At 41.6% G+C, this 24,614-nt stretch overlaps 1 protein-coding gene and 1 long non-coding RNA gene across 9 annotated transcripts; both read left to right on the forward strand.

Moving 5' to 3' along the window:
* Window positions 1–5,164: 5,164 nt before the first annotated feature.
* On the forward strand, window positions 5,165–14,118 carry CBR4 (carbonyl reductase 4). 8 transcript variants are annotated; one of them, XM_087736101.1, is made up of 7 exons: window positions 6,622–6,749; window positions 7,865–8,076; window positions 9,591–9,732; window positions 10,283–10,403; window positions 10,887–11,023; window positions 11,667–11,801; window positions 12,988–14,118. In XM_087736101.1, the coding sequence occupies exons 3-7, from the start codon at window positions 9,591–9,593 to the stop codon at window positions 13,164–13,166; spliced, it is 714 nt and encodes a 237-aa protein (XP_087592227.1). In that variant the 5' UTR covers window positions 6,622–6,749; window positions 7,865–8,076; the 3' UTR covers window positions 13,167–14,118. The 8 variants fall into 8 exon arrangements, with proteins under 8 accessions (XP_087592231.1, XP_087592230.1, XP_087592226.1 ...); XM_087736103.1 differs by lacking the exons at window positions 6,622–6,749; window positions 7,865–8,076 and adding exons at window positions 6,761–7,030; window positions 7,420–7,551; XM_087736102.1 differs by lacking the exon at window positions 6,622–6,749 and adding an exon at window positions 6,761–7,030.
* Window positions 14,119–14,191: 73 nt separating this feature from the next.
* On the forward strand, window positions 14,192–24,584 carry LOC148051431 (uncharacterized). Its single transcript, XR_015699616.1, has 4 exons — window positions 14,192–14,488; window positions 14,707–14,753; window positions 22,712–22,894; window positions 23,726–24,584. It is a non-coding gene; the product is annotated as an uncharacterized LOC148051431 (long non-coding RNA).
* Window positions 24,585–24,614: the final 30 nt, after the last annotated feature.

Raw genomic sequence — 24,614 nt, forward strand, 5'->3', positions numbered from 1 at the left:
AGGTGAGCGGTCTATGAGATATGAGTGATTGTCACTATCACTGTCACAGTTGTCATTTATTATGGACTGTGTTCAACACTCATTGCTGGCAAATCATCAACTGAAGTTTTGCCAGTCTAAGTCCCTTATGTTTAGGGTCACAGCTATTTGCAATTAAGGGGGGATGACTACACGGTCCCTTGACTTGCTGCTTTCTGTCAGTAAGTAGATGTGCTACATTAAGTTGGTATTCCTGTACTCAGTAAATCTGTGCCTCATTAGGGCTAACCTTGAAAACATATTCATGGTCACATGATGAACATATGGTAAAATAGGTGAGGCTATAAAAACGGTTTAATGCTTGTGGGATATGCCTTCAGTTTCCTGCTTCAAACAGCTTTTGGTCTCTTCCTTTTCATAAATGTCACGGATTTCAAAGCAGATATTAGGAGGAATCGTGAAAGTATTTCATTTCCATGTGTCTCAGCTCTGCTGTTTCCTGGGGGCTAATTACTGTGTTTATAAAGCGAAGGCTCTGCCTGTATAAGTTCTTAGAGCTTCTCATGACAAGGGGGGTGAGGGACCAACTCATGTTGCTGATTAACGATGTTTTACTGTTCCTGCAGTATAGGCCTTTAGCTGAATTTTGTTACCCTAATAAGTTCAGTCCAAATCATCAGGTAGAATCTTTCCATCTTTATCCCCCCCACCTTCTTTCTGACCCTGCCCCTTTTTGTCATCTTCTCTCAACATCCCGCTTTCTTCCCTTTCCCCAACACTTTAAGACACAGTAAACACAGTGTACTAAATGTAAATACGAGTAGATGCAGCAAATTTCCAGAAGCATGCATCACAGGACCAAAGTGGGTGACAATTTGGAGTTGTCCATACCATTTGTGGAGGTTCAAAACCTGAGACTGTGATTAGTGATGTATTAGGTCAGGAAAACCTTGACACTTGCTCCATCATAATGTGAAAGAAATTTTGGCTGTTTAGAGCTTTTTGCTGTTAGTCTTAATGCTCAGAGCAGTTTTCTGTATGTTTATGAGCTAAAATCCAGTTACGTTTGCTGATAAATACTTCTCAAAAATACTTTTTTTTTTTTTTCACCAGCAATTGTAATAATTTCCAAACAGATTGTTACAGGATAAATTAATTCTTGAAATGATTGGCCATGGATCTTATTTTGCAGCTTATATAAATAGGTAGTGAATGGGAGAAGGGATGAGACTATGAAAGGCAGAATGGGGGAAGCTAAGACTTCATTGATACATAAAAAAACCCAAACATAAATTATGCAAGGTCTTGAGTGGACTTTTATAAATGGCATTTACCTTTTTTTAAGTGCTGTTCCTGAGACTGCTTATTTTCTCTCCTGAGTATATTAGATACAATTAAAAGTAAATTGCCTCTAAGAGAAGAGGAGGAGAGTTATTCAGTCATGGCTATTCAAACACTTCTGCAAAACTCTTGGACGTCATTGTACCAGACTTCTAGTGGAAACTCATAGCGCTTACAAAATCTGCAATGCACAAAAAATATCCTTTCTATACAAAATGGTCAGTGGTGACTGCTGGGAGTGAGACATGTCCTTCTGCCGTGGTGTCAGTTTTGCTGCTTCTCCAGATTACCTTGCTGGGAGATGCTCACTGCTCTGTGTGATGCTGTTTGCAGTTTTGAAAAGCTGTCTCTCTGAAAGGTGCTGTACAGAAAGCGGCGAATTTACTCTCTGGATGGCTGAGCTGTTTATTTCCTCCTCGTTCTCAGTCCTCACTGGCTTGAGACTCATGAGCTAAACACTGATAGACTCCGTGGCAGTGCAGTCCTTAAATGAGGAGTCGGACATATGGAGGGGGAAGCAAGAGATTTTGAGAGATGCTGAGATCCTAGTTTCCATCCCTTTGGTCTGAAGTCCGCTGAGACACGGTAGGAGTGGCCAGTGCCTGTGATCAGACAGGAGTCGTGGACAGAGGCTGAATATGCGACATGTTTCTTGAAGATACCTTTACAGGGAGGGGTGATGGTGGGGTTTTTTTCTTTTAATGTGTAAGGTGCCGCATGGCAGCACTGGAAGTGAAGCGTTTGATTTTCGCAACAGATTAAGCAGCAATAACACGAGCTTCTCTCTGTTGCCTCCGTGGTGCGCCCGAGTTCGCACTAGAAGCAGCAGCAGTTCAGTGGCTGTGCTAACTTAAACATGGGCCTCATGCTGAAGTGTGAAATAATACTAGTCGTAGTGGGGAAACCTGTTTAGCCAGGAGGATATGAAAACATTAGGTAATTTGCCAAAGCCTCTGATGGCTTTGTTTTGTTCTGTTTGGGGTTGTTTTTTTTTTTTAAGAGGAAAGGCTTTTCACAGGGATACTGGGCATAAGTTTCTTAAGAGGAAAAAGTTTGCCCACATGTTTGTTGAAAAAGTACATCTAAATTGTACAAAAACACTTCATGTTGGCATGATAAAAGTTCACTCTTACAACACAATAACAAATATTGCAGAGATTTTGGATAGTCTAGAAAAACAAAACAGACTGCAGCGTAATAAAAAAAAAAATACCACTTAAGAACAAAAGTATGATAATTTGGCCACTTAAAAATCTGAACTGGTGTGGTTGGGAAAAGTTGGCTAAGTTGCAAAATACTGGGAGGAGAGGGGAGTGTTTTTCTGTCGTACAACTGGGCGGTTGTTTTTTCCTCAGGAATTCATCTCGGGCTTTGTATCACTTGCCTAGAAGGCTGAGGCTGTATCAAAGAGATTTGGGAATTGCAACGTGTAACTTGTTAGTTACAAAATTTATATATGTGTGTGTATATATAATAGGGGTGTGTATATATATAATTAGTAACTAGACCCGATTTTCCCCAATGCGAATCACAAGTGCGCATCTGATGAAAGGGGTGATTTAGGCTTGACAGGAACAGAAAGAGTCGGCAACCTCAGTGCTGAGCTGCCCAGGCAAAGTGGAAAATGATGAGGAGCCCTAACGACGGTGTCCCTCTGTGGTCTAGAGGAGAGCTCGCCCAGAATGAGGCACCTAGTCCAGTTACGCCCCTACGCGTTACAGGAGGAAATGCGTAGTGGCGTATTGACTGTGTGACCTGCCACCCAGTTATCATTTGGCCTGGAAAGAAGGAAGCCTCTGTTTTTACACTCTTTACTGGCTTAATTCTGTCTCAGTCCATGACTCCTGTATTCCAGATACACGCCCTCATCATCAGATTTGCTTAACCTGGAGAGGTCATTTTTAATATGCCAGTCAAAAAGCAAAATAGTTTTTTGAATGAACTGTTGATTTCCGTAGGTGCTTAATCCCCAACCTCTCACATCTCTGGTCAGTAATAACCTGGCTGTAGGGTCAAATCTCTGTGGCTTACTTCAGTTTTTTTGGTGGTGTTCCTATAAACTGAACCCGCTTCAGACTGATGGTTGTGGCACTCTAGTTTGATTGTGAAAAACCATGTTTCCAGTAAGACAGAAGATTTGAAAACAGGTTTTCTTTTAGCTGAGTGCTCCAACGAGTAGGCTTTTGTTTAAAACGGGACTGACCCATACATGCAGCCAGTTCTCCAGTTGCTTTATCTCTGGCCTTACACAAAACCCATATAACGTGGTAGGTATGCTTTCCCAAGCAGTATAGGGAGCAGTATGAAAATGCTGCTGGACCTCTGAGCAGCATGACTCTCTCATGTGGGACTCTTGGCAGAAATTTAAGAGACTACCATTTGGGCATCAGTGTGGTTAATGATTAGCACTCAAGTTCCTTTGTACATCTAGCCTTAAATCCAAAAGCAAGAGGAATCTGAAATAGCTGATACAGGGGACCTCAGTGACAGAAACAGCTAGTGGCCCGTTTTGTGATGTTGTGCTTTGATTTGTGTTTTATGCTTTCAGGTACATTAAATATCCTTTCCTGTTTGAGGCTATCGTGGTTTTTCCCCTGTTAATAGAGAAATGCTTACTTGAAAGCAGTATCTCAATTGTGTGGAAGAATGATTGAAATGTTTCAAGAAAAGAATAAAAAACTCTCTTAGGAAGAGTATTTTTAATGCCTGAACGCATTATGCTCCAGGGAAGACCGCTGCATCATTTTGTATATTGTGAGCAGGTTCCCTATGTGTGTATACGTGGTCACACAGACAGCCATACAAGAATTATTAGCTTATAATTCCCCATTAATAAGCCAGGCATAATAATGGTCAGTATTGAACTAGCTGTTACAGATCTGGACGTGATGGATGGAGCAGGCCTACCAGATCAAGTTCATGCATCAGCTACTGTCCCCCAGAAAGGGGAGGTACGCAGTAGGACACTGGTTTCTCTCTTGGACTCTGCTAGCTCATCTCGCTTTAGTGGGAAATCAGCGTGAATAAACTGGCTCAGACGAACTCTGCTTCGACTATCTGATCTCGTGATTTAACCAGGCGTCCGGAGGAAAAAGGCTAATGTCACTTTGGCCAATGAATGAACACGCATCTTGTTTTAAGCACTCAGTTAGTGAACAAGAATTGAACGGAATCTTGCTTGAACTTTGGAAAAGGATGTTTTACTTTGTCAACTATAATACAGTTTAAAAAAAAAAAAATACAGTGAAACTCATGCTTACTCAGTGTCAGCAAAGTCCTAACAGTACAGCAAAGATCAGCTTTTCTTTAACTTTCTTACAAGGATGGGTCAGTTCTCTGGATGAGGATGCAGGTCACAAATAGGTTAAAGTCATAATTACTAATATAATTTTCACATCAAGTCTCTGCTGCTGTCTTCGGACAATATGGTGCTCATAGTTATTCTCTCCGTAGTATACACATCTTCAGAAAACATGCCATATCACTAAGGGTAATTTTTTTCCCCTCTGTGTTACTTTTCTTGTATGTATCACTTGAAGAAGAAGCCGTAATTTTCTTCGGTGAATCCTGATCCTTAGTTATGCTGGAGACAAAAAGTCTTGGTCAGAGACTATTCTGAGCCACGGTCTCAGCTCTCTATGCCTTTTCTTTTCATCACTGTGACCTCCGGCTTATCGGAATATGGCATATTTTTCCAGAATATGGCATATTCTGAAATGTCATTGGATCACAAAATCTCATTTACTCTTTCGAAAACAGGACCAGCTTGCAATATAAATATAGTTGCTAAAAGAAACTAGTTTTGCCTAACAGCTTTTCTTAAAGATTTTTTTTTTTCTTACAGATGTTCATCTGTTTAGCAATGCCTCAATCTGCTTTTCCTTCTATATGTAAAGAATGATCCATGGAAAAAGAATCCTACGTGAATACAGGTAATGTTATTAAACTCTCTGCAGCTCCCCTGAAAACATTTATAATCCGAGATCCTGAATAACAGCCTTCAAGTCAAAAGCAAGAACTCTACAAAGTTATGCTCCCACTGAGCTCATAGAAACACCAGTGTGATTTTGGCACTTGTTACTTTGTGGAACCTTTAATAATAATTTTTCTCAAAAAAATTTCAAAAGTGTACTCTTGTACACAATTGTGATTGGTTTTATTCTTATCTCTCAGGTGAAAAAATTCACTCGGTATACCTGACTTAAGAGTCCACAGAACCCCCTCCAGCATATCGTCAGACATAAATGTTAACAGCATTACTGTTAAAACATAGCAGTTTTTTATATTAGTTTAATTGCATATGATGAAGATTATTTTGGTTACTAAACAGGAACTCTCTCAGTTGTTTCTCTGTTTTGGGTTTATCTACCTTTGATTGTTTCTGATTTAACTGTACTGGTATAGCAATGCCTCACGCAAGATCCCAGGGATTTTGGGGCAAGGAAATGCGAAAATGAGAGAGACAAAATCCTCGTTCCTCAGCTTGTCCGTGTCTACATATGAAACATCTTTTTGTATATGGAGGGGGGAACAAGAGCAGGACGGAGATCTCCAGTTCAGAGTGAGGCAGCTATTTCACGCCGCATATAAATTCTGGCAACAAGTACTTGGGCTAGGCGGGAAGCATTGTACAAGCGGCTCAGACACATGTCAGGATAACTAGCTGTAAACCATATTTTAAGAACTTGAAAGTGTAAAATGAAAGCAGAAGGGCCGAGGCCCCTCGCCGTGGCTTGCGGGGCTGTGGCGGTGGCCCTGCCTTGGCGGGCCTCCCTCGCCAGGGAGCGGCCGGGGAGCTTCGCCTGGCCCAGGCCGCGACGCGGGCTCCGAGGGCGCAGCTGCGGGAGCAGCAGCTGCCGGCTCCCTGCCTGGCCGTTGCCGGCGGTAACGGCTTCTGTGAACAGGTGCTTTACATCGTTTCGTCATCTCGTGACGCCTGTGTTCAGCTCAGACCTGAACCGTCATCTTGTTGGGGAGGAAAAAAGCCTCGGTAAGGAAAGCAAGCAAAAAGCTGCTCGGAAACTAGAAGCTAAATCGAAATACAGACAAAGGCCGCGTTTTCAGCACTCCCCTGTGGCGCACCGCCTTCCCGAGCTCGGGGGCGGCGGGAAGCGCAGCCCGCGCTTGGCTCGGGGCGCGACAGGGCTGTGAGGGGGGTACGGCACGACGCGGCCGCCCTGCCACCGTGGCACCACCGCCGCCCGGGGACTACGCATCCCGGCCTGCCCCGCGGCGGGCGGGCGCGCTCCCAGCCGGCGCCGCGCCCCGCTGTCCGTGCCTCGGGCTCCACCTTCAGCCCGACCGCCGGGCCGGCAGCGGGAGCCCTGCTGAGGCGCAGCGCCGCGGGGCCCTGCCTCGCCTCCCCCCTTCCCTCGCTCCCTCCGCGCCGGGCTGCGCCGCCCCGCCCCGCCCCGCGGAGGAGACGCGGGGTGAGCGCGGCGGCTCCTTCCCTCCGCCCCGGGCGGCGCGGAGCCTCGCTGCGCGCCTGCGCGGCCGCCCCCCTGCTCCCAGCTGCGGGGGTGGGGGGCGGCTCTGGGCGGAGGCGGTTGGGGCGGTTAGAGCTCGCGGCGGGCGCGAGCCGGGGGCGGGCGGCGGCCGCCCTCAGCCGTGAGGGCCTTCGGTCTCTCGGGCCGGGTCGGAGGCGGTTGGTGGGAGCCCAGATCTCTCCTTCCTCCCTCCCCCAAAAAGGGAGGGGAGGGGAGAAAGAAAGGTTTGCCGAGAGGGGAGGGCGGGTTCCTCCTCGGGGCTGGGGGCGGTGGCCTGACGGGGCAGCGTGGGCCGCGGCTGAGGCCGCACAGGTGCGGGCGGCGGGGCGGCCCGGCCCGGCTCGGCTCGGCTCGGCTCGGCACACCCGGGCTGGCTGCGGTATCCCGACTGGCGTTTGTTGAAAGGCGTCCTCCAGCGGAGTTGGAGCTGTGCGCCGTGAGGCGGGTAGCAGCAGTGCCGTTGGAGCCCTGGTGGGCACGGATTAAGTAGTTGCTTCTGAGAGGAGGGCCGTAGAGGACAAAGGTGGTACAGGCGCTTGTGTGTACTGTGCGGGGACCTAGAAGAGCCTGTTACTCAAAAGATACTTGTTTTTTCCTACCTTTATTTGACCAGGGAATATAGGGTTATTACTGTTACTGCAGTTTTTTTCTCCCAAGTCACAACTCCAAAGAATCTGTATGGCTCTTTTGTGCTAAACTACAAATTGTATATTGCTGTGTTGGAAGTTGGCCGTATGCTTCCCCTGTAAGTACCTGGTTAATGCACAAGGGACTTCCATGATTCCTTCTGAGAAGAGCAGAATCACTAAAATTTTTTCCCTTCTCAAAGAGACCAGAATGATACATTTTAAAGAAGTTCTCACCCCACAGGCAGCTTGTTGGGTCCTGTGTAGCTAAGTGTGTTAAGAATTACTTGGAAAATACATCTAGGTCTGACAGCATTTATAAACAGTATAAGATGGTTCACTCGACATTGCTTAGGGGTGGAGGAGTTAGACAAGATGACTTCCAGAGATCCCTCCTAATCTGTATTATTCCATGTTTCAAATAAAAATAAGAGAGTAGGTATGCCCAGTGCCTGTAAGAAGAAAATATGAACGAAGAAATCCTACTACAACATTGCTGCAACAAGTAGGCAAGAACTTCCAAGAGTCATTGTGGTAATTCTGTAAAAGAAGAGATCAGTCATGATGGAGAAGGCAGACTGAGACTTTGTTTCTAAGAAAAAAATCTGTCAACAAAATATGCGTTGTGCCTTCAGTCTGCTAAGGTAGAGCTGGCGTTACTGGGGTGCAAGGCCTCTTGATTCATTTCTTGCAGTCTAGCTACCTAATGAAGACTACTCAAAAGATTAGTCTTTCTGGTGAGGCAGTGGTGCCTGTTCTTATCACTAAGAAAGTGCCTTCACACAGGACATCTTTTTGTACATGTTCTTTTGAAAGGGCCGCCACCTGAGATAGAAGTATTTAATCCTCTTCCTACTCCTAGGAAGTTGATTTAAACTTGCCAGTGGAAGCAGACACATGGGTTGATTTGAAGCACTTAGGCTTACTTTGTTACAGAAAAGGACTGTCTGCTCTTCCAGGCTGTGTCACAGAAGACGAAAATCATTACGCCATTGTATGAGTTGATGGTGTCCTTGTATGCTTAACACTGTGTGCTCTGCTGGTTATCACACATCAGAAAGGGTATAACAGAGCTAAGTAAGGCAAAGGGAGGGTGGCAGGATTAAGAGCTTGGGCAGTTTTTAGTGAGATACAGAATGGCTTCCATATGTATAAGAGTAACTAAATAGACCTTAAAGAGGATATAGGGGGAGGGTAGAATGTAGAAGAGTAGCCTCTGGAGTTACAAACAGAAAGGGGAAGATATGAGGAGAAATGTATAGTATTCTCTAATCAGAAAGCAAATTAAGAACAAAAGGAAGTACTTTTCCACAAATAATGAAACTTGTTGCCTCAGGATGTTATGGAGACAAAGTATAATTGGGTTCAAAAAGGATTTATTCAAATGTATGGAAAAGAGGTTTATTACTATTGCTTGGATTCTGCCTCTGGCTCCTCAGGAAATCCCAAAACAGCTGATTGGTTTCTAGGGGTTGCAGAATAAAAGAGCATTCTACAGAAGTGCTTTCTTCTTGCACTGCTTCCTAAACATCTAAGGTAGCTACTTCAGAATCGTTTCATATTTCAAAAAGCTTCTTTTTCTTCAAAAGCAGAGACAAAAAACCTAAGGCTAGTGGTAAAACATAGTATTACGTAGTGTAACTTAGTATTAAACTAGTGTAAATACAACAGTGTCGAATCATGCTCAGTAGTGTTTGCAGCGTGGATGTCCAACACAGATACTTAGGATGGAGTGAGACTGTGAAGCTAAATGACTTCAGTACAAAAGTAGTGCTTGCAAGAACAATATGATTACGGCTACTACGCTGGCTTTGAATAAACAGCTGAACGATACATTATGGCCTTTAGATACATAAATCGCATATTTCATCAACTGAATAGGAGTTAACATATCGAAATGCTAGATTACATGCATAATTTTTTTACTAGTTAAGAAATCATTAAGAATTAACTTGCATTTGTTAAAGTGGTGTCTAATTTAGTTCAAGTATTATTTTTTGGTGAATAAAAAATTAACAAATCACTAGTTCTATCGTCTGATACTGCAAAACGCTACAGACTAGTAAGGGCTGTGATGTTGACAAGAACAGTGGTTATTCTCTGCTATATTGGACCTGAAATTCATGGTTTATTTGCAATTTGTGAATTATTTTTGAAGATGGGCAAGGTTTGCGCCATTTTTGGAGGATCCCGAGGAATAGGAAAAGCTGTTGCAGAATTACTGGCACAGAAAGGCTGCCGCCTGGCGATTATTGCTCGAAATCTGGAAGTAGCCCAAACCACTGCACGTAATCTTGGTGGTATGTATGCTGCTTTGCAATACTTTCTTCACTGTCCAATGCTTAGGTAACTTGTAAAAGCAGTAAGTCATAAAATAAACCTCATTGTTTAAGTTGATGAAAATGAAAGTAAAGGCTGAGAAATTTGAAAGAAAAGCTATATCAGTACAATTTTCTTTTCACAATATTCTTTGGGAAAGTTAAGTATGTTACAACTCATATCTTGTGGATAGAATAAGTAAGATGAAAGGAATTGTTCAAGGTCACAACAGGGAGGTGGTATGAATTGAGTCATCCTTGGCTCCTGACCAAGCCAGACCTGAGACCAGTCTGCTCATGCTGAACTTCTGATTTCAAAAGGCCAAAATATAAAACTGGAAATTGTCACGTAACTGATCAATACGGTACTTGAAAATTGCCCTTATTTAATTCTCTGGAGATTAAATGGGTTCCTCAAGTTATAACTCGTTCAACATCTGTTTTAGCAATTGCCTTGATCAGTTCTGAAGAAGGTTTATGAATGGTATACCACCTTTTACTGTTATTACAATGTGCCTTTATTTCAATACAGCAGGACATCTGGCACTTAGCTGTGATGTATCCAGCGAACAAGAAGTCCAAAATACTTTTGAGGAGATGCAGAGGAATTTGGGTCCTATTAACTACTTGGTTAATGCAGCTGGGATCAACAGGTTAGTTATTTGTTACAAGATTATATGTCATTCCAGATGACAGCATCTTATTATAAGGTGCTAAGGGCCTTTGCATTTAGTAAGAGTATTGTTACTGAGTACATCTAAAAACAATATTAAGCGCTCACTGATACCGTGTTCCTGATGAAGGTAAAATTCTAACATGACATAGCTTTCACTGTAGTTTCTGCATTCTGAGTTTGAGTTCCCGCTCCACTCCTCTTTCTTCCACTTCCTCACCCTGAAATAGTCCAAACCAATGTTTGATACCTCTCTGCAAAGGAGGTTTTGTTGCCAGAAGCATAGCTGAATTTTCTCTTGCTATGTGTCCTCCTTGCAATGTCATCATTTTGAATGCTAGAATGTACAGAAACATATAAATCCCCATGAATATTCCATTCATCAGTCATGTTTTATTATGAGTAAATGTGACCATTGGGCTTGTTCAGTGAGTTGTTTTGGGTTTTTTGGTCTGTTTGTCAGGGATGGTTTGTTACTGAGAACCAAGACTGAAGATATGATAGCCCAGATTCACACTAACCTGTTGGGAACAATGTTGACGTGCAAAGCTGCTGTAAAAAGTATGATTCAACAACAAGGAGGTGCTATTGTCAATATAGGTAAGTTGCTTGTCTAATGCAATGGAATTCTATGTAATAGTTTTCTGGAAAGGTTTAGCAGGTGTAAATTGACTATTTGCTTTGTATTTAGACATCCTATATTTAGCATTTCTACATGAATGCTTATTCTTTTGTGTAATTTCAGCAACTTCTACATGCAAAACCAGCTTGTTTCAGTAATAGAGTGTTTATATATTGTTTATGTATTGGTTTATATATTGTTTATATATACCTCAGAGTTTATATTTTATTGAAAAAAGAAATTTAGCATTCTTTATCAGCTCTTTCAGTATGTAAATCTGCCAGCTGCTAGTTATTAACTGAGAATCAAATAGGTGCAATTGGTTTCTTTTTTTTTTTTTTTCTTCTCCTGTGCAAGGATATTTTTTTAGAAAGCTTTTCATTTTACTCTCCTGGTGCCTGTTGGTCAACATACATATATGGATTCCACAAAAATCACAGATCATTGAGGAATTTGCTTGTCTCAGCAGTAAGCTATAAAGTACATTTAGCAGTATACTTTTAATTCCTTTACTTTTAATCTGATTTTCCATTCCAAATTTAAGCTAAAATGATAAAGTTGGTGCAAGGTTTCAAATTAGTCATTTAATCTTTTCTTCTCTTTGATGTTTCTTTATTTTAGGAAGTATTGTAGGACTTAAAGGCAACTCTGGTCAAAGTGTATACAGTGCTACCAAAGCAGGATTAGTTGGATTTTCACGCTCTCTTGCTAAAGAAGTAGCAAAAAAGCAAATCAGAGTCAACGTGGTTGCTCCAGGTTAGTTTTTGGGAAGTTCCTACATCCTTGACTGTTGCAATACATGATCATCAAGACTGCTGAGTATTTGCTGTACTCTGAAAGTAACTTAAGACAAATTGCTATTATTTTCTTCGACTTTTGTAAGTAAATGTTTTTAATTTCTTTTTTTCAGTTTAAAGTATAATACATTCTTTTACAAAACCTTCAGCCTTTTTAAGGGAACACTGAGAAGTTTGGAAGAGTGTGTCTACCTGTTCCTCTATTCATTATAACATCATAAATGTCTTTTTTTCTTTGTTCCTCCTTCGAAACCTGCTGTCCTTGCAGATGGAAGGATTAGAACTAATTATAGACAGAGAACTGGCCCCATCTCCTGCTGAAGAATGCTTCTTTGTTATTAGAGAAACATGAAAGACCACTTGAAGCTGGCATGAAAGCATCCCTGTCTATCCCTGTAGTAAAAGGAGAGAGTCTGGAAGGAAAGTTTTGTGAGGACAAGGCTGTGATTTCACAAGACGATCTAGTCAAAGCAAACCGCCACCCTTAAGGAAAAATCCCTTCTGTCTTTTCTGACTTCTTCCACTCATAGCTGTGTACTCTGCTGCTCAGACTTTCCCTTCTTGGTGGCAGCTAGAAAGCAGATAAGATCAGCTCTTTATGAAGCTGCAGCTTATGTGACGAGAACCTTAGCAGTGGGAAAACTGAATCTCAGATAACTGAAAATTGTAAAGAAATGTCCGTCAAAAATGTCAAGCAATATTCTTCAAATGGGTGCTATAATAGAAATTATGCAAGCGCTGTCATAAGTTCTAAAATACAATGGAAGCACTTGGAAGCTGTAGGGGTTTCTTGCCAGAGATTTCATACTCGTGGTTTTATTGAGAAAATTTTGGTGAAATGAGTGTATTTTGTCTTCTAGAAAAGTGATACTAAATATGGTTTTGGGCCCAATTTTAGTTACCTTTTTTATGGACTTCTACAGATTGATTATTACATCAGTGCTTCCAAAACCATAAGGGATTTTACTGATTAGGCAAAAAATTGATCTTGGCCATAAAATGATGTGGACTGATTTCTGAGACTTTGAAGAATGGTAGCTGGTGCTGAATCTGGTAGTAGATTCACTTTGGAGGATTCCAGGGGAAATCCGCTAGAGAAATTTAGTTGAAGGTTAGGTCACTCTTCAGTATCTCTCCTCTCTTAGGCTTTATTCGGACAGAGATGACGGCTCATTTGGAAGAAGACCAGTTGAAGAAAGCAATTCTGCTTGGAAGATTTGGAGAGCCTCGTGAAGTTGCACAAGCTGTTGTCTTTCTTCTAGAGTCCCCTTATGTTACAGGGAGTACTCTGGTTGTAGATGGAGGCTTGCAGCTTCTGACTTAAATGCTACCTTGGATAGGTACCTACTTTAATGTCATGATGGTAATATATAACTATATTCTAATTAAAGGAGAGGGGTGGAAATTAGGTGAAGATTGATGTATGTAATTGACATGATTTTATTTAATCAGAGGAGAAATGCAGCTGGGAAGTCCAGCGTGTATGCTTAGCTGCCTGAAAGAGTCTGCTTGGTGTTATGAAGTCTGTGTATGTAACAATTTGAAAAAGATCTGGTTTTGTTATGGTGATAGTTTTAAATAACATGCTGATACATTTTTTAAAGCACTATATTTTTATAAAGTCATGTTTTCCAATTTGGGATAGAGTGGAGACTTTATTCGAATGATCATGTTACACTAAGGTTAATAAAGTGCAGAGGCATGTTTTGTTTGGCAGGTATGATTGCATCAAGTTTTTCATGTTGGGTGAAGATTGCGAACTGCATAATTTTTCATTCTTATCAGTTAGTCCCTACAAAGTGGCAAGGAGTTTCCTTTGGGTTTTGTTTGTTTGTAGCTAACACTACAAAGCTAGGAGCTTCTAGATTTTCAGCATACCTGAATTGCCTTTAGGAGATTTAATTATATGCAATGTGTTTTTATAAAGACAAAACCTGCCCAGTTCCATTCTTGAATGTATGTACCGCACGCACTTAATCCACTAGCACTTGCCTGTGTACATTGAAGGACTGTTGACTGGTCATTGGAGTTGCTCGTTCTGTAATATTCTGAGTTTGAGCTGCACATACGCTGGTGAACAGTACAGGTGCAGACCTTGCCGCATAAAAGACTTTTCACTGACTCAGTAGATGTTTAGAAAACACGTATCGCTTCCCGAGTGTGAAGTCAAGGTGTTTTGCTCTGTATCTTCTTGAATGCTCAGTTCAACTGTTATGTTGATGCTCTTTAATATGTATGTATAGTCAATAAAATAGCCATTTATTTTATTCAAAGCAGCTTTTGAAGCAGAGTAATTATTCAGCTGTAAACGATCCTGAGTGTTCCTCTCTTGCTGAAAAATTACTGAAAATTTGACCTCAGGCTTTTCTATTGAGATCAAGTAATTTTTGGTAATTGATGTTTTTATCATCTCTGAAGAAAACTATGAATGTGGTTTTGGACCTTCACTTCTTAGCTCCAGTGTTCATTGCATCATGATCCAGATGTTGATTCAGCTTTTGAAATTACTTCCCGTCTTGGCACAAACCGAAGAAGAGATCTCACTGAGATAACTTTGAGTCTTTAACGTCTGAGATTTTCTTCATTTGTGCAGCTGAGAATTTTGTCTGTGTGCCAGAAGACAGCGCATGTTCAAGCTTCTCGCAGGTATGTATTGAGAAATAATACAAGGAATGGTTGCATATTCGGGGGATTTTACAGCTGGTTGTGTTATTGGCTTTGGAATATAAAATACCACTCCTTTCAGGAGTCCTTATCTTACTGTTATCTCTGTAGAGAGGTGGTGTTACTTGCTCTGAAGAGTTATGTGTCATGTGTGTCTTTGCACCAAAAATATAATTGCTAATTATGCTTCTCTTTGATAGGAGGAATTGGCCAGAGAATAAATGAATTTTTTCCGAGGGCACTGAAGGTGAGGAAGGACAGCTGGTACTCCCATTTTTACTGGTCAAGTAGTAATATGTCAGTAACTTGGCTGCTGCCCATACCTGTCCTTAGTATTTTACAGGCAAGGCCTGTGTGACATATCTTGACCAGAAGCCAAACTTAAGAGACTAAAAATAATTTCCTCTTAGTGAGTTCTGACTCTAATTATTATTGTCCCTTGTTTTGTTGGGTAAGGGAACTGCTAAATAAGTTATTAGCAATGGCATTTTTAGTTCATATTTGTGATTAAAACCTGGAATAACACCCTCAGAAGAATCCCAGCCTGCTGCTAAGTGACTTTTTAAAAATGTTGCAGTACTTACTGTGCTTTTATTACTACTGTTTTTATAGGACTGAAGTGTTGGTAGCCTTAAAGTCATATTTTTAACAGACCTTTTTTTTTCCTTTTTCTTGAAACTGGTAAATTAGAACTGAAAACTAGTTAAAAACAGTAATCCATTTCAACGTTTACTGTGTACATCTGCTCTAGGAAGTAGTATCTGTTAGACTAGGGTTCTGTCTGGCCTGGCGTGAGGTCTGAGACAGTGGAAGTAGTGAACACGTAGGGTAGGTAACAGATCAGGTGTGTGGTGATGTCTCCTTAGCAGACTCTTGTACCTCCAGCGATTTGTGATTGATATGTTTGAATCTGGCATTTGACAGCTCTGGGTGAGGCCTGCGGGTTCTTACGTTCAGTGAGACATTATAACAACCCTCTTGTGCTCTCTCTGTGTCGCTCTTGAATTTGTAGACCTCTGTCGTATCCTGCCTGCCTCAGTTGTTTCTGTTGCAAACTGAAGAGTGATATTTCTTTTAGTTGCTTGTTGCTGGAAAGCTCTTTTGTACCTTACGTCATCTTTGTTGTCCTTTACTTTTCCAGTTTCTCAAGGAGGGAGGAGCAGGTAGAACCGCTCAAGTATTCACTGTGGATTTATCTAAAAAAAATTTGAACGTTCTGTGTTTTGTCTTTACATTGCTTCTAAAAATAATGCCTAATTGTTTTGCTTTTTCCTGATCTTTACACTTACGTTTTCAGAAGCTATATAAGAACAATAACTCAGTCCTGAATAATTAACGGTCAACTTGGAGTCCGTTTCCTTGTATACATATTTAGGACTGATTTTTCATGTTTTCCCCAGTGTGAATTGTTCTCATTTATCTGCAGTGAATTTAGTCTGCTGGTTTTGACACCTATTTCCTCAGTGAAATGATTCTGCAGTTTTTTAATTCCTTTATCCCTTTATTAGTCTGAGTAACTTAGTGTTGCTGGAATATACTGTGGCCTTCAGAAATTGCTGTCTCAGAACCCTTATGAATAGAGGTGCGTGTGGTGTTCTGTTGGCGATCTGTGTCCTTAGGAAAGAACGACTGCTGATTCACAACCTTTGTCTTCTATCTTTAAACAATTTACTGATACGACACTTCTACTCTTGGCAGCCCAGCATCTTTAATGGTTTTTGGCAAGGGAATGTGTCAGATGCCTTTTAGAATTTCAAGCATGCTGTATTAGGTCTCCTTACTCTCATCTCTTTAGTCTTTAGAAGAACTCTAAGGTGTTTATCAAACATGACTTTCCTTTGCAAAAACAACACTGACTTTCCTCAGTATGTTTATGCAGTTGTTTTCATGGCTTTAGAATAATTTCTGGCAGTTTGCAATGTACAGAAAAATATAATTCATCTGTAGTTCCTTGGATCCCTCTGGAATCTCTTCTTAAAAAAACAAGTGATCCTTCCACCCACAAAACTCCCAAAAGCTTGCTGTCAGTTTTGTCAGCTTCCAGTCATTTGATAATGAGGTGGTTTTAACCGAGACGTTTCACACTGCTTGATTTCCTTTAGAGTTTGGGAGTGATAGCCCCCAGCCCCGGCCGTTTGTCCCCCTTTGCTCTGTAACCTCTGCTGGTGTTTTGCTCTGAGGGGTAAAACTTTCAATGCGTTGCTTGTAGAGGTTCTGCTCAAGTTCCTGCATGGTACCAAAAACTGATAGAGGGTTCTGTTCAGAGTTTGGGGATTTTTTTTTCTCTATGGCCTTGCCTTCCCTGAGCACTTTGCTTTTTGTTTTGATCATCTGCTTGGCTTACTCGGGCACAGTACCTGTTCCTAAGGAGGCGGTCAGTTTGTATGCACTTCTGCAGATTGTTCCTCTGCGCTCTGATCGGTCTGTAAATTTTGCATTCAGTGATAGATTCCATTTGACCGCTAAAGCTAGACTGCTGGTTTTACAAAGGTTGGCTTTTAAATTCTAGTAGCTTTTAATCCATGCCACCTTCCCCCTCCCCACAAAAAGAGTTTAATTTGGCGTGTGTATTTGAAGTTGTCGAACTGAAGTTGAGTGCATACAGTCTCAGTGTTGTCTTCGGTGTCACTTTAGCATATTTCCTTATTTTGTGTTGCCCCTTTTTTATGGAAGCCTGCAGTAGTGGACTGTTGTCTTTATTAATAAACTTGATCGATATTCTTGCAGAAATAAAAGTTACCATTGCAAAGCCGGTCTTTGAAAATGGCATTTTGACTCACGTCTTGTACGCTCCCAGGGACCGCAGCCAGGGTTGGGTGACCCTGTTTGGCTGCATGAAGAAAATATATTTTAAAAAATGATCTTGGCCTCTTCAGTGTGACATTTATCCAACCTGCTGCTAACTGCCGTCCTTCATTACAGTTACATTACTGGTCTTATAGTCCTTGGATGTCATAGCTACTGCCACCATCTTAATTCTGTAGGTAATAATATTGTCTAACAACAGTTTACCTTATTAGGCCTGGAAATTCAATCCATATTTGATTTGATGAGTTAATATATTGATATTTAGTTTGATTAATTTCTTATCTATTTTGTATCAGTATCTTGCTTATCTCTCTTGCTTCCATCATATTTCTGGTATGCTCGTTATGTCACTGTCCTTGATTAAAGACAGACGTTTGGGTTTTACATCTTGTGCTGCTAGCGTTCATGCCACTGTATATAAATGTTTTGGGGCTTTTTGCATGTGGGTGTTCTTGAGTAGGACTGTGTGCTTGACTGACTTACCATGATTTCTCAGTTGAATTTTGAAAACTTCAGTCCACTCTCTTATTAGACATACAAAGTTTCTGTGATTCCATTCCTAGCGGAAGTGAGAGCATGAGCTCTTATTCGTCTGGTATTTCTTCACCTGCTGTATTGTTTAAAACTCTCCTATAATCTTTTGTTAAGTACCAGCATCTTCCTACTTATTTTTGATTTAGAATGAACTATTTTATAAATTCCCACTGCTCCATGTTTGTGCAGTTCCTAAAGAATCTGTACTCCTCTTCCTAACAACTGTTTTTTCAGGCACGCATTGAAACTTTGCCTCACCATCTAGCTTTGGGAGCATTTTAAAGAAAGCTGCTATCCAGGTCTGGTCTTAATCTACGTTTTATTCCACATCTTTTCTCCTGCCCCACCCAGTGTCCCTGGTACATACATGGCCTTTCACCACCTCCCCAGAATTTCTAAAGAGACCATCAAGGCACATTGTCAGGGTTTCTGCTTTTGCAGATGTCATTTAATTCAGCATGCAGTCCTCTTGTACAGAAACCCCCTTTCTGACTCACCCGTAATTATTGCTTTTTTTTTTTTTAACTCAGCTGGGTTCCTGCTTCAGAAAGGATACCCTTGATAAAAGAAGATGGGGTACTGCAGTATTTACTCATTTCTGTGCCCCTTCTCACTGCCAAGTTAGGAAACCTAAAATTGTTCTTCTGTTGACTTTACATTTGATTCAGTTGAAACTTTATAGGTAGTGTGATTTGCACGTTCTGGGGTTTAGATGATCTCTGGAACACATTGTAGGCCTAGAATGTTACTTGTTTTGTATTTCTTCCCTGCATTTTTCTAGTGTTTGGGAAGACGATGGACTCCTCTTGTCCTTCTTTTCCCCTAGACAGGTCATTGGAGCCTTACTTCTGCTTATCTCTTAAGAAATGAGTTTGTAACTTAGATCTTGCTGTAGTGAACTCACTGTGTTAGTCTTTTCCTACCTTTGAGGCATATATTGCAATTGATCCTCATCAGTAGCAGTTTCTAGCAGGACACATAAAATGTTGGTGAGGTGTTTTGTTTGGTTTTTGGGGTTTTTTTAAATATTGCAGCTGTAAGTAGGGGCTGTTGCGAGGAACAGCTTTTGCAGACTTTCTTTTATGGTAGGAGAAGTATGTACAGTGTGTGCCGAGCGTGTTAGTGTGTGCTATCCCATGAAGAGATTTCATTTTGGCCTCCTGAGGGCAGCCTATCCTAAGGCATTATTATGCTGGTAATGCTTGGGCTGGTATATCTATATAGTTTTAGGGAAGTGGAGTTGCCTGTGTAGATACAAAGTTGATAGCTGGCATTGCTGTTAGCAGTTTTGTAAAATCCAAATCCATATATTCTGAGCTATTTGGGGATGCAAGGCATGATTTCTAAAGATGGAGAGGATTTTGATACTAAGTTCAGTGAAATTTGGATTGAAAGTGGATATCTAAATCCCAGCCTTCAAAATCTCTTTGTTACATTATTATCTACAGTTAAAACATACATTGTAAAGATTATCTATTGCTGTTAGACAAATATTCCTCCTTTGATGTGTTGCATAGTGTGAGAGGTTGTATTGCATGAAACTGAAACGTGTGTTGTCTGTTGCAATTATGTGACTTTTGTTTTGGAAGCATAGTGTAGTTCGTTTAAGTAAAGCTAATGAAAACTGGACTTTCCAAGACCAGGTACGTCCTCTTAATCCAGGTAGGCAGGCAGTGTTTGAAAAGACACGTAGTGCTGGAGAGAAGTCTGTAAAGCGCATTGGCTGTGCTTATTGCCTGAAGAAGTAAGAACTCTGCTGAAGCCCCAGATTACATTTTGTTTTCACCCGCACATTATGTTCCGTTTCAGACCATGTGCTGAAGGCTCCGTTTCGCTGTAGATACGTCTACTGAGCGAGTAACAAATATTACCTTGCCAGATATCAGCATGGCTATGAGCACAACTGTTCTAGTATTTTATGCTTTTATTTTTCGTATTAACAGCTCATCTCTGTTAAGATCTGGGATATTTTTTGTGCATTTCATGTAACAAAATACAACGTTGAAACCTACAATTGCGGCTTTTTCATTCTTTAAATACATCAGATCCAATTCTACCATTTTTTTTTTCTCCTTTTTTTCTTTTGTGTACTTCACCACTATAGTCTCATTTTCTGAAGTAAAAATAAATATTTCTGTCATACTTGTTAAAACTGAAGTTGCTTTGGCTACTTGGAGATCTGGTAACAAATTGCCGGTTTGGGTGTGATGATGTCAAACATATTGAGGCAACATACAAGGAAAAACCCCCCAAATCTTCCTTGGTATCATTATGCCCCCGCTAGGATAACGTCAGTGGGGGCGTGGGGGGCAGGTATCACTGAGCTAACGCCATCTGAGCAAGTGGAGCGGCGTGGTCGTTGCTCGCCGTTTCCCAGACTGCTGGCTGACGCTGCTCAGGTGGCCTGGCAGGCGTAGCGCGTTGAAGGGTTTGAAATTGCTGCGTTATTTTGAACAATGTGTTTAGGAATAACTGCAAGCTGATTATATGGTACTGCTGAAGCATGTTAGTGAGGCAGTTCTGTGTTTTGTGAATTGTAATTTGCAGATCTCCCACTAAAAGTACGTGTTGCAGCGATATGGTGGCGGCTGTATTGTAAACATCTCCACCCATATGCTGAAGACCTGTTACAAGCTCCAAGTTACAGTGTTTTACTGCTGCTGCTGTCAGTCTGCCTTTTTATTCTGTTTTTTCAGGGAGTTGGCAGATTTCTACTGAAAACCTCCTGCAACCCTAGAGAAAAGAAACAATAGACTCATTGCATGTGTTCTGTATAGATGCTATTTAGTGTGCATATGTGATTTTTGATGGCGAGCCGGCTCTGCCAGCAGTAGACTGGAACTGTATCCATTCTCTGCAGGTTCTTGTAGCTCTTCTGATGGAAGGCATATGAAACGGAGAGCACCTGTAGTTTTATAGTTCACCATAATTTTCAGGGCACCGGAGTGGAGGTCATGCTAAGCTTTCTGCTTTGCAGTGAAGCTGTGTTCAGTCGATCTGTAAATATTAGATTAGCAAGGTTAATTTACTACATGGTTTTGCAAAGCTGTTTACTAAGCTTTCTGTAAAATCTTTGTTTCTGTTAGCACCATGCTGCTTTTCTTCCTAATGCTGTATTATCTGGCTTCCAGTGATGCTTACCACGTGCCTGTATCTCTCATTTATTAATTAAAGCGGTGTCTTTCCATTTGGGGGAGAACCGAATGAATGTACTAGATCAGATTGTTAATAGGTGAGGTGAGTTCTGTTCATAAGAAGTGATTTATTCAGGCGTATTCCACGGAAGCTGTCCATGAAGAGCTACTTGCATTGCCGAAGTAATAACCTTAGTTTGGCCTCTAAAAAGGAGAACTCATCTGAGCTCCCCTTACTGTATTGTCCTTTGTAATTAGGAACTGTCCTTCTGCCGTACTAGCTGCTGCTCAGTGCTCTGCTAGGGCGGCTTCCTCTGCCTTCTCATGGAGCTCCACCACGCTTACTGGGAGTTCCGGCCTGAATGCTGACTTGACATCTGCCAAAAGCAGCCAGACCAAACCTGACCTCTGAAGCGAGGGCGGTGGAGACCCACTGATCAGCAGCATTGTTTTTCCCTGCTGAAGGTGCTGTGTTCTTTTTGCTTCACCTTAGGCTTCGATGCCACTTGCCCTGGGCAGAGACAGGTCGCTGGTGTCTTAGTCCGCGGAATTAGTGACTGGGAGCACTGTGACATTCCGTCTCCGCTTTTAGGATGTATAGGCTGACCTGAAATTCATTTTCTTTGGAATGACAGTGACTAGCAGTAGCTGTGCCTTTTCTTATAACCATTTTTATATGTTGCAAGAAAACACTAATAATCACAAATGAAAACTTTGTTCTGCTTTTATGAAGTTGGTTGTTTAATGGATTTGCTGCTCAGAAAAAGCTTAAAAATAATTCAAAAATTACTTCATTCTTCCATTACGATTTTTAACTTACGCTTTTCAAATACAGGACTTTGAGGGAAATAACTAACAGAGCCTATTGTAGATTTGGAGATCTACATTATGTAATTACACTTTTTTTTCCTAGTGGAAAGCGGATCTGGAACTTTACAAACTGAAATTCTTGAAAGCTGCTGCTGTTCCATGCCTGAAATGACATCATTCATGTACAGTTCAAGATGTTTGGATTTACTAACAAACAGTTGTGCTGATAGAAGAGTGACATTGATTTTAGGTTTTTCGTTTATTATACATTATTAAACGTGAATGTAAATGATGAGAGATTGTACAGCTGAAGTTAATACAGAATTTAAGAAAGGGAAAACTTCTGTTGTAGACTAACAGTATATTACAAAAATGCTCAGTGAATGTGATTCTGAAGTATTGGAGGAGGAAGTGAGTTAGTTACTGTGTTAACAGAGTTGTGCATTGTACTAGAGAATAGTGTGGTAAAACAGGGGTTGTTTCAGTGGCCCTTTCCTACAAATGACCCTGGCAGTTGCTCAGGCAAACGCTGCCGGTAAAAGCCATCTCCAAAATCCACTCATTCTTAATCTGCAGTAGAGGTGTGCTGCCTGTTGTGTGGGAAGGCCTAGCTTACGCGGTATTTTCAACACCTTTTGCAGTAGCTTGGAAAGGTCCTGTCCTTGGCAGTGTAGTTCTGTACCATCCCTTCTCCTTTGTAGAAATACTCCGTGATGTCTGGGCCAAGAATCGGCCAAAAAAAGCTTGACGATGTGTTTAGTTGTGTGTTTAACAGAACGGTTTCAGGCAAAAAAATAAAAAACCCACAAACCTAATCCATTCAGTGCGATGAGGTTTGTAGAGCTCCTGCTGTAAATGATGTCACCATTCTGAGTAGTGGCCATGTGTGGTTATTTTTTTCTCCTTTCTTGTTCTGCAGCTGTTTCTGAACCACTTTGGCTACTGCAGAACTAGAGAGTGGCAGCAGTTGCGAGACTTGGCCCTTCCTGCTGCACTGCCGTTGTTCTGTAAAGCAAACAGTTTCTCCTTCCTGGTGGTGTTGGACCGAAGTTCATTCGCCTTCCTCCTCTGCAGAGCTGCTGAAGTCATCATTGCTGCGCAGGTACTGTTGCTTGTAGCCTGGCTTCTTTGCTCTAAGCGTGCGTTGAGCTTTGTGTTCCAAACACTGACATTTTTATTAGAGATTCAGTGCAGTAGGAGATTATTTTAGGTATTAATCATTTTTGTAAAAGGATGCAAATTGTGGCTTAATTCTGGATTGGAGTTGCAAGCTTTAAGACACGTTAAAGAATACCGTGTGCTGTCTGGAAGGGATTGTAAATTTCTTGGGACAGGCGCTGTGTTTTCGTCTGCCTGATGTCTCTTACGTGCGCATGGTTCTGTTCAAGCAGCGAAGCTGTGCAGGGGGAGGGCTTTTTCTTTTAGCCAGTTCAGGAGAAGGAGCTGATTGTCAGCAAATCCTGCCCCTTGCCTGCACAGCTGAGTCGTGAGGCAGGGAGTCAGGGCGGTTGTCAACGTGCAGAATCTGAGCAGGCGTTTCCAGTCCATGCATTAATCCATCTGTACTACATAGGCTGGGCCTGGCAGCTGGGTCGTGCAGCCAGAGCCTGCAGCTGATCCCCTCAGCATCCTGACATGATGGATAATGTGATCTCACGAAGTACTTACTTACATATTAAAACCGTTTGGGCTGCGTGCAGAGATAAGGATGTAGTTCTCCATGTGAGGGGAGGCAAGGCATTTATTAGCATACAACCGAAGTGAATTAAAATGGCCTTTGAAAGTGGTCACGTAGGGAGAAACTATGATTTATTAGCTAGGGTTTCGAACTGGACTACAGTTTGCTTTTGAGCCCCAACCCCCAGTTGGCTGTGATGGAAAAGAAATTGTGTCTGTGCGTGAACTACTTGTTGCCGTGGTTGTGCGGTTGCAGGAGAAAGGCGTTGTGTGCTAAGGTACGCCGCCGGCTGAAAAAAACCTTCCTGCATGCGGAATTCTGCACCTCGCAGTCGGCGCTCCTGACAGAGGTTTCTGTCGTCATCCTGGATGTGGCTGCATTGAGTCTTTGACCGCTTTGAGCACACGCGGGCTGATCAGCTTCCTAACTAATCTCAAGTCTTCCCATAGCTGAACCTGAAGTCTTGCAATAAGGTCGGACTTCTTTTTTTAGTCCCATAAAATGGTACAAGTGCACTTTGAGGTCATACTGTCTATCTTTGGAGTTTGTGGAGGGGGATGAAACTTCTGAAAGTTACTTCGATGCTTCCAAGAATCTCAGATTTTTGGCTTGAAAAGTCTGTCGTTTTCTGGTGCCACGCTTGTATCTCTGAATTTGTAAACCCAAACAGTCCCAGTAACTAAGTAACAGCACAGCTGAATGTTTTCATAAAAACAACTTTGCTGCTTAGAGATGTGATTTACCACTTAAGTGTGTGTCTGTACATACATACAGAGGCAAAAAGTGATGATGACCTCATCTTAAACCAGCTCACAAGAGCAGTCTCCGTTTTTTGTCTCTAAGCCAAAGACAAATTTACTGTAAGCAGCCAGAACTCCATTGACTTTGGTTGCAGTAGCACCAGTAATGTCAGTGCTCATTAATTGCTGGGATAATTCTGTTTGTAGCGATCAGTGCTTGAAATGTAAACCTAAAAGAAAAAAAATTACCGCCTTGCATCTTTCGTGGTATCTTTGCACAGAAAGGAGAGGAGGAGAAGCTAGTTAATACTCAGGATTTTACAAGTAGATCTTAACATTTTATTTTTTTTTAATTTTGATATTGCCTTGTTAGGAGACTCTTCTTAAATGAATTTAATAGCGCT

Source organism: Nipponia nippon, unplaced genomic scaffold, assembly GCF_047370975.1.
Source record: "Nipponia nippon isolate SJK-2023a ecotype South Korea unplaced genomic scaffold, ASM4737097v1 scaffold_6, whole genome shotgun sequence".
Lineage (NCBI taxonomy): Eukaryota > Metazoa > Chordata > Aves > Pelecaniformes > Threskiornithidae > Nipponia > Nipponia nippon.

Bases quoted from the DNA above. Each gene is read 5' to 3' on its own strand.
- CBR4 (XM_087736105.1), top strand. From the start codon at position 9,591: ATGGGCAAGGTTTGCGCCATTTTTGGAGGATCCCGAGGAATAGGAAAA. The intron at 9,733-10,282 runs GTATGTATGCTG...ATTTCAATACAG, and splicing joins CACTGCACGTAATCTTGGTG to CAGGACATCTGGCACTTAGC. The intron at 10,404-10,886 runs GTTAGTTATTTG...TCTGTTTGTCAG, and splicing joins AATGCAGCTGGGATCAACAG to GGATGGTTTGTTACTGAGAA.